This window comes from Ostrinia nubilalis, chromosome 2, assembly GCF_963855985.1.
Source record: "Ostrinia nubilalis chromosome 2, ilOstNubi1.1, whole genome shotgun sequence".
NCBI classification, from domain to species: Eukaryota; Metazoa; Arthropoda; class Insecta; order Lepidoptera; family Crambidae; genus Ostrinia; species Ostrinia nubilalis.
The window spans coordinates 4,627,653-4,636,871 of NC_087089.1; the positions used below are offsets into that span (position 1 = coordinate 4,627,653).

A 9,219-nucleotide genomic window follows, 5' to 3' on the forward strand; every position below is an offset into this window, starting at 1 on the left:
TGACATATTTACCTTCTATTATGTGCATTTTTTCTTCTTCTGTTGTTCTTTCTTCTGCTAATATTACTTCCTCTGAAATAAAAACATTTTAATTAACAGCTTCAAGTTTATTGTGACTTTGATTTGTTTTTTTTTTTGTTGTTTTCAAGTAACTTACCGGCTTTACATATCCACTCAACATAACCGTTAAGTTCTCTCTCTAGCTGCTGCTGCCTTCTTAACTTAAGAAATTCTTGTCTATTTTCTACTTTCTCTCTTTCTTTAGCAAATTCACTGTAAATATAGCATAAGGTGTGAAATGGATTCTAGCAATACTCAAAAATGTGTCATAATAATTTATTTTTTCGATACATCTAGCCTTGTAGGTATTACGTAGGTGATGATACAAATAAATAGTCGATAGTAAAGTCTATCAGTACTTACTTAAATAATTGAGATTACTTATAGATACAGGATGAAGCTTATAATAGCGTAATGTAAATATGAGATGATACAAATAAGAGTGAACCAAAATCAAGATTTAACTAAAAAAGACACAGAGCATAAACTTTGTTAGTTCAAGCAGGTCATAGACCTAAGTTTACTGGTAATACGATAGATATCAAGCTGCGTCACACGGTCTCAAGTCAGATCTCAAGTCAGACCTGCTTCTGTGATCCAGTTTAGGTACGCGCTGAAGTCCTGGTTGAACATCTGTCGAGCTCTTTCCTTCTGGAACTGAGCTCGTCTCTCAACGCGCCCCCTCTCATTAGAGAATTCTCTGGTTTTGGCCAAGCGTAAAGCAAGTATCATTATTATTTTATAAGAAATTTCATCTTTGTTAAAACATCAAATTAATTTAAACGGGCTTAACCATCTTTATGTCAAATTATTTCTGCGAAATATAGGAAATAACAATGATGCACACATAATTTGACGGAATTTGTCAATTACCAAAACATAAAAGTAAGTTAAGCAACACATTTGATAACAGAAACGAAAAGTTAACATCAATTGAGTATTATGACATTGAATGATATGATGAGTGCAATAAAAGTGAAGTGTTTGAAGACTCACCCGCTAAGGACACCGAGAACTAAGTTGAGCATAAAGAATGAACCCAATACTATGAGAGGCACAAAGTAAACCCAGTTGAACGCACTACCTAACGCGTCATTCGTCTGAAACAAAACAAAATAGTTAGTGGCAGTTTGATACAAGTTATTAAAATGATTGGGGAAGAAACTAGTAAATTATCTCTCGATGCTTTATCGCTTAATAGTGCAGCTTCCTGATGCATTGGAATATTATTAAGTGTGGTCAAGTTGATGTTTACAAATAATGTGAAGATATGAAGAAAAATATTGTCTTAATGATCTTTAGACGGCAATCCACTCCTCCAAGATTATGTATCAACAGATGGTATCTGACCAAGCTATTGACGAGTACCGTTAAACAGATATCCACTGAAAACATTCCGGTCACAATTACAATGCCATGGAAAACGATTAAACGTAGTTGAAGCTTTTAATGATTGTTGTTGAAAGTTTGAAACGAACTTCCAAGAGATCTGGTGAAGGTCGTGGGAAGCGCCTGGATGCGGTCAGCGCAAGAGCAGTCGTTGTGAAAATCTTTGGGCGGCAGTGGAGGGAATTTGAATGAAACGAACCAAAACTACACAGGACTTAATAGATGATAATATTATGATCAGACGTATCTGAACTTGCTGACGGTTGATGACTTGTGTGAAAGTGACTTACCCAATAGAGGATGGCGGTCCAGCCCTCCATGGTGATGCACTGGAAGACAGTGAGCATGGCAAAGCCGATGTTGTCGAAGGACGTGATGCCCTTGTTCGGCCCCTCCCACTTTTCGAGGCACGTGCTCTTATCGTACTCACACACGTGCGCCCCGTACGGCGCCAGCGACACGTTGTCCGCGTTACAAGGCGTTGGATTGTCGCCATCATTCATTATTTCATCTGTTGATGGAACAAGGGTTTTAGTATACATTGAACATTTGATAATAATAGCTCACATCTGTTCATCAAGGCTGATTATCTAAAAATTAGGCATATAGATAAACAGAGAACAATTTAGAGCTTACATTGGTAACAAAACTTCAGAAATGTCAATGTTAGAATGTGTAACTTCTAACTAGAAGATGTAAGTTAAGATATACCTAGTGTTGTCATCGGAAAACTGTCAATCCACCCCGGCTTCGCAAGTATCACCATAATATTATAATGTTACCGTCGATAGCCGAATTAATGAATTCTGGCGAATCATGGACTTGGCAAACATTTATTGTCATAGCATTTTGATCTAAAATTTGATCAAAAATAATGAAAGTTACCGTAAAGGCTTCAAAAGTTACCTTAGCGATTGAGAAATTGGCCCGTATGATTAACCGTATTTTACCCGCAACCGCACTTTTATTTTACCCCAGGAAATAGTGGTGCATTACCAGTAACAAGAAAATATATCGCACACCTAGATCTAAACTGAGACAACTCGAAAAAGGGCATTTTTCAGGAGGCGAAATAAACGTATTACTACATTTTTTGTTAGGGAAGTTATGAAACTCAGTTTTATTTTGGATTATTGATAGGCTGTGAAATGACCCTGTATATAAACTGGGTCAAAAAATCTATCCGGTTTACCTTTAATCGCAGTTTTTTTAGTTGTTACATTTTAGGGGAATGACTTTGTATAAATAATAAAGTACATTTAGACTTGAATCAGTTTTGTTTGGACATTTTGAGATTTGAGTCCTCCTTTTCCACTCTTAAAATTTTTATATCGCACACCTAGATCTAAACTGAGACAACTCAAAAAAGGGCATTTTTCAGGAGGCGAAAAAAACGTATTACTAAATTTTTTGTTAGGGAAGTTATGAAACTCAGTTTTATTTTAGATTATTGATAGGCTGTGAAATGACCCTGTATATAAAGTGGGTCAAAAAATCTATCCTTTTTACCTTTAATCGCAGTTTTTTTAGTTGTTACATTTTAGGAGAATGACTTTGTACAAATAATAAACTATATTTAGACTTGAATCAGTTTTGTTTGGACATTTTGAGATTTAAGTTCTCTTTTTCCACTCTTAAAATTTTTATATCGTGTCATTTAACTTGATTCTGATTTTCGTCTAAAACCAAATTAGTTCCCCACATTTTTTGCAAGATTTTAGTGTCATAAAACTTTTCAAATGTCATCTCTTCCACGTTCTTTGGTCCTCTGTATTTCAAAATTTGAAGATATGGCTGAGTCCTCTTCCTGCACTATTAAAGTGGTTTTCTTTGATTGTTTCGATATCCTATATCATCAATTTAGGAATTGTTTGTGAAAGCAGTTCTTTTTGAACACGATCTGGATCAGCAAAGAGATATAAATAAAGATTTCATGACATGGTGGACATGATAGGTGTTTGAGTTTCTTCAGCCACTTTTTCTTAGCATCAGCCGATCGATATGGTTACTTATTATTTATTTACTTATTATAGAACTTTTTTTCTACATTATTTTATATTTCTCCATTATAAAGAAGGTTTTATCTCTTGTGCAGACAACAGCATATCAGACTATACACTTGGTATTACAACTAAATAAGTTACTACAGTGTTTAACTTGAAGTTCCGTCGTCTGTACATTGCCTTTTTAATTATCTTTACATTGTTCTCTTAAAATATTTACAAAAAAACGACCCAGCATCATTTTTTTCGGAAAATAAAAATAATATCCACTGTACATTTTACTTATCAAACAAAAGTAAGTTAACTCAAAACACTCTTCTCAAACAAAATAGGAGATAGTTTAAATTAAAACAATACTATTTAGAAACAGGGATTATCATACTGTACCTGATTTTAGGTGAAACGTGCAAAACTACACGTTTTGTATAGAATAACATTGAAATGAAATTTGTTCCAACAAAACTACGCCAACTAGAAATTCACAAGTTGATTCATCAAAACACACTCAACTCAAAATAGTAACAAAATATAAGTTATTTTATCAAAAAAAACTGGAACAAGTCAAAATGTTCTGGTTGACTATTGCAGAACAACTCATCAATACTGTTACTACTCAAATTAATTCATTATATATTTTCTGCTTAACTGTAACAAATCTAAATATCCGCGTTTTCGTTTATTTTAATACGTGCACTCTCTGATACTAACGAAGGTCAACTGACAAAACGCTTGTTTAGGTGGAAGGGGTTGACAAGCGTTGATTCAACAAAAGTAAGTTAACGCCATCTAGCGGCAAATGGATCAAGGCTTTATTAAACCTGTTATGTTGGAAAGATGCGTATGATAACCGAGTATTTGAATATAAGCATAAGTCAAAATTGACAATTTTTGAGTTGTCTCAGTTTAGATCTAGGTGTGCGATATCGTGCCATTTAACTTGATTCCGATTTTCGTCTACAACCAAATTAGTTGCCCACATTTTTTGCAAGATTTTAGAGTCATAAAACTTTTCAAATGTCATCTCTTCCACGTTCTTTGGTCCTCTGTATTTCAAAATTTCAAGATGTGGCTGAGTCCTCTTCCTGCACTATTAAAGTGTTTTCATTGAATGTTTCGATATCCTTAATCATCAATTTAGGAATTGTTTGAGAAAACAGTTCTTTTTTAACACGATTTGGATCAGCATAAGAGATATAAATGAAGATTTCATGACATGGTGAACATGATAGGTGTTTGAGTTTCTTCAGCCACTTTTTCTTAGCATCAGCTAATTGATATGTTTATTTATTATTTATTTACTTATTATAGACCTTTTTTCTACATTATTTTTTATTTCCACATTATAAAGAAGGTTTTATCTCTTGTGCAGACAACAGCATATCAGACTATACACTTGTATTACAACTACATTAGTTACTACAGTGTTTAACTTGAAGTGCCGTCGTCTGTACATTGCCATTTTAACTATCTTTACACTGTTCTCTCAAAATATTTAAAAGAAAACGACCTAGCATCTTTTTTTCGGAAAATAAAAAAAATATCCACTGTAATTTTTACTTATCCAACAATAGTAAGTTAACTCAAAACACTCTTCTCAAACACAACAGTTGAACAGTTTGAATAAAACTAACTTTATTTAGAAACAGGGATTATCATAATGTACCTGATTTTAGGTGAAACATGCAAAACTACGCGTTCTGTATAGAAAAACATTGAATTGAAATTTGATCCAACAAAACTACGCCAACTAGAAATTCACAAGTTGATTCATCAAAACAAACTCAACTCAAAATAGTAACAAAATATAAGTTACTCTATCAAACAAAACTGGAACAAGTCAAAATGATCTGGTTGACTATTGCAGAACAATTCATCAATACTGTTACTACTCAAATTAACTCATTATATATTTTCTGCTTAACTGTAACAAATCTAAATATCCGCGTTTTCGTTCATTTTAATACGTGCACTCTCTGATATTAGCGAAGGTCAACTGACAAAACGCTTGTTTAGGTGGAAGGGGTTGACAAGCGTTGATTCAACAAAAGTAAGTTATCGCCATCTAGCGGCAAATGGATCAAGGCTTTATTAAACCTGTTATGTTGGAAAGATGCGTATGATAACCGAGTATTTGAATACAAGCATAAGTCAAAATTGGCAATTTTTGAGTTGTCTCAGTTTAGATCTAGGTGTGCGATATGCACAAAGTTTCCGATTCGCAATGCTCTCGCGTGCATTCGACAAAGTTTCGCGATGTAATTAATTAGTTAATTAATGAAACTGGGTCGATCTTTTGTGAGCATTAACGCTGCTTGCAGTTGCTAGGTCGTTGTATGTAGGGCACTAATCCTCTTTGGTGTTTTAATGTAGTCTTCAGGGGGAATGTGAATAAGACTCTAAAATTCATCGTATGCTTGTGGATGTATAATTTATGTGGAGAATGACTTTAGACAACGAGGTCTTTACTATCCTATTCGCAAGCAAAAGTATCGAAACACCTCTTATGTTTTGTTCCGAGTGATCGTATAAAAAGCTAAGTAAATGACTGATGATGATGTGTCTATGGTATCAATTTAAAGTTTATAACTTAACCTTTCAAAATTTCAAATGATTCCATATTAATCTTCATTAGTAATTTAGATCTTTAGATAGCTTGGGACAAATAGGGTGACTCCATACATTTACTAGCGAGTGTAGTTATCTGATTTCATAACCAATTTGACACAAAAATAATAAATCAAAGTTACTGTCCTAGTTGCGATTTATTTTCATGTCAGTTCCATAAATATGAAACCGCAGTTAAACAAAACCGAAACAGAAATACGCGCATCTGTTTGTAGCGGTGAAGTTAAAATACAACACAAACAAAACATTCAATTGGAAAGCGTTTGTTGATTGTAAAAGTTGCATCAACATGTGAAGCACAAAATAGTGATTTATTGAAATTTGAATTCGACAGCAAAAACTATCAGTGATTGTTTTGACTGTTACTATGAAAATACGTCTAGTGATAGTACGAGTATGTTGATCATGAATTAGTTAGGTTTTTTATTTGGTGTCCTGTAAAATTTTTTTATCAACCGGCACCAGTTTCTGACTTACGCGTAACGTAACATGGAACTAACGTATAAAATTATGAGAGATCTATTCAAATCTGCCAAATTTTGACCTCGAATCGTTAACGCCTTTGGGACAAATTTTACAATCCATAAGAGACATTTTGTGGTAGGCTGTGTACGTATTATGGTTCGGATAATAACAAAATTAAGTACTTACTAATATCTTCTAAAGTATAACAAGTCTTATGGAGTGCCCCAGAGTAGAACTCGAGGCCTATAATGGCGAAGATGACTATAGCGAAAAGCACCAACAGCCCGATCTGAAGCAACGGGGCCATAGCCTTGATGATGGACTTCAAGACCACTTGCAGACCTACACGAGAAATCAAACTTTATTATAATGCCGACAAAGCTTAAATTGTAATTTTCGATTGCTTGAATGAGAATGAAGGAAAGAAAGGACTTTACGGAACAGATTGAAAAGCATTAATTGACTGTCATTTTACTTTAGTTTTAGTTTGGAAAATTGCGTTACTGTAGCTATTTGGCAAGGGTATCAGTTTAAAGGTTCAATTTCAGAGATGATCAGGTTAAAGTATATTGGCAAAGGTAACTATTCAAACTAGCGATACAATACTAGATAAGACGAAAGAAAGATTAACGCTATGGAGATGATAAAAATGGTAAAACAAATGAAAACGTTTAGTTAACGTGCACAAGAATAATGGGGAGCGCTGTTGCATAACTTCGCTCGAAAACAAAAGACAGGTGTTCTTTTTTCAATTTATCAAACGGCGTGTTTTTTCTGGTGTCATTTCCAGCCAGCTTGTAACACAATCGATACTATCGAAAGAGTTTGCAAGCTGAATTGATTTATTTTTAATTTTGTTTCGTTGTCCTTGTAGAAGTTATGCAACAGCCAGTGCTAATGTTGCTACGTGTAGCTAGTAATGTTCTAAAACTCACTAGGAACGCCCGATACTAATTTAAGGGGCCTCAGCACCCTAATGGCACGCAAGGTCCTGAAGTCGACGTCGGGCGCGACCGGCAGCTGCGTGATGATACTGCCAAACACATATCACTCGGTACTATAGCTTGAAACTAGCAGCTAGCTTAGGAATAAAACCTCTACGTAAGTCTGTGCTTTTTGGGGTTCTTTTTTAATAAGTTTGTATTTTTTTGTCACGAAAATGGCGTTGTAAAAGAGTTTCAGTAATGAGTTTCATTTAAAGTAAAAGCACAGACCTTGTTTATTAATTATGAAAATATTTTAAAATGAATCGTCTAGCTTAATTTCTACCATCTAAATATCGTGTATCTAATTAGTCAGATTATTATAAACTAATCACACGTTTATTACGCATTTTAATCTAAATACACCATATTTATTCACACCTAGTATCATTTCTTTATCTAATTTCTTACATATTAAACTTTTATATTTTACCTACGCAATACACAATTATAGCAAATCGTTACTATTATGCAACACGTAGCTGATCCAAATAACATTTAAACATTTTCCATTAATCAATAAAATAAGTATCACACATTGTCTAAGCTGTAACGAAACGTCTCATAAAGTGTGCCGAGAGTTCGACGCTACGTTTTTACTAAGAATTGAAAAGTTCTATTTTCAAAAAACACTAGCGACGTCTACGTTGGAAAATTCGAAATTCGAAAATATCTAGCGAGAACGTTCTATACAAATAAGGTAGGTATTATGTGAACGGTTCGCCAATTACTGTGAATTACTTGGTATCCGCGAGACGAGCTTGAGCGGGCGAAGCACTCTGAATGAGCGCAGCATCCGCAGGTCAACGTCCACGTTGTATTCGGCGAATATCGTCATCGACCTAGTTTTTGTCATTATTCGTTCAGTAAGGTAAACACACTCTGTGGCACCTGACTAAGATTTTTGGCGAACTTTTGACTGACAATTTAAACCAATTGGTGGCCTGATTGATCACAACTGATTGGTCGTATGAATTTCTGAGTCTTTCAATATTTTGGCATTACAGTCTTTATTTGATCAAAACTAAAACCAAGCAAACATCTTACAAGCGTAATAGTATTTCTTATAAATAGTAATTTTAAGGTATGAAGAGATACTAATACAGTTTATGAAAGAAGACCGATAAAATGCACATTGAAAAGGCATGCCAACATATTCAAAGATTCATTCATACATAATGCATATTCGCATGAACATTGTAAAGAACAACATTGATGGCATAGTAAATAGTTTTTGAATTGAATTGTTCTTTATGATTAGTTCAATACACAATCCTAGTAATGAAAAGTTCTTAACAAACACATCTAAGACAAAACACTAGTAATAAAATGCAATACTCACCCAGTTACTACAACGAAAAAATCCATGATGTTCCAAACGTTCCTAAGGTACGATCCCCTGTGTAAAACAAAACCTAAGGCTAAGATTTTTAACGAGGCTTCTACACAAAATATTCCTAAAAAGTACGTCTCGGTCTCTTCCTGCAACAAACAGAAAACAACAAAGTTAATATCAACACAAAAAACACAGTTCGCAATACTAGAATGCTTTCTTTGTTTTTAGGGCTTTACAAGTGATTGAGTTATAAAATAACAGCTCTTTAGAGCACTAAAGCCAAAAACCAATAAAAATAATCAACGTTAAAATTTTTTTTGGTCTTTGCAAAAGGTCCATTTATAGAACGTCACTCTAC

At 34.1% G+C, this 9,219-nt stretch overlaps 1 protein-coding gene across 4 annotated transcripts in view; it reads right to left on the minus strand.

Moving 5' to 3' along the window:
* LOC135080376 (voltage-dependent calcium channel type A subunit alpha-1) overlaps positions 1-8,970 on the minus strand; it is a 32,098-nt gene extending 23,128 nt beyond the window's left edge. For all 4 annotated transcript variants that reach the window (XM_063975043.1, XM_063975024.1, XM_063975036.1 and 1 more), the window contains exons 1-7: positions 8,868-8,970; positions 8,267-8,367; positions 6,729-6,884; positions 1,740-1,960; positions 1,057-1,160; positions 158-273; positions 13-72 (exon numbers count right to left, since the gene is read on the minus strand). In XM_063975043.1, the coding sequence (XP_063831113.1) occupies positions 13-72; positions 158-273; positions 1,057-1,160; positions 1,740-1,960; positions 6,729-6,884; positions 8,267-8,367; positions 8,868-8,893 (784 nt within the window). In that variant the 5' untranslated portion in view covers positions 8,894-8,970. The remainder of the gene's footprint in view (positions 1-12; positions 73-157; positions 274-1,056; positions 1,161-1,739; positions 1,961-6,728; positions 6,885-8,266; positions 8,368-8,867) is intronic.
* Positions 8,971-9,219: the final 249 nt, after the last annotated feature.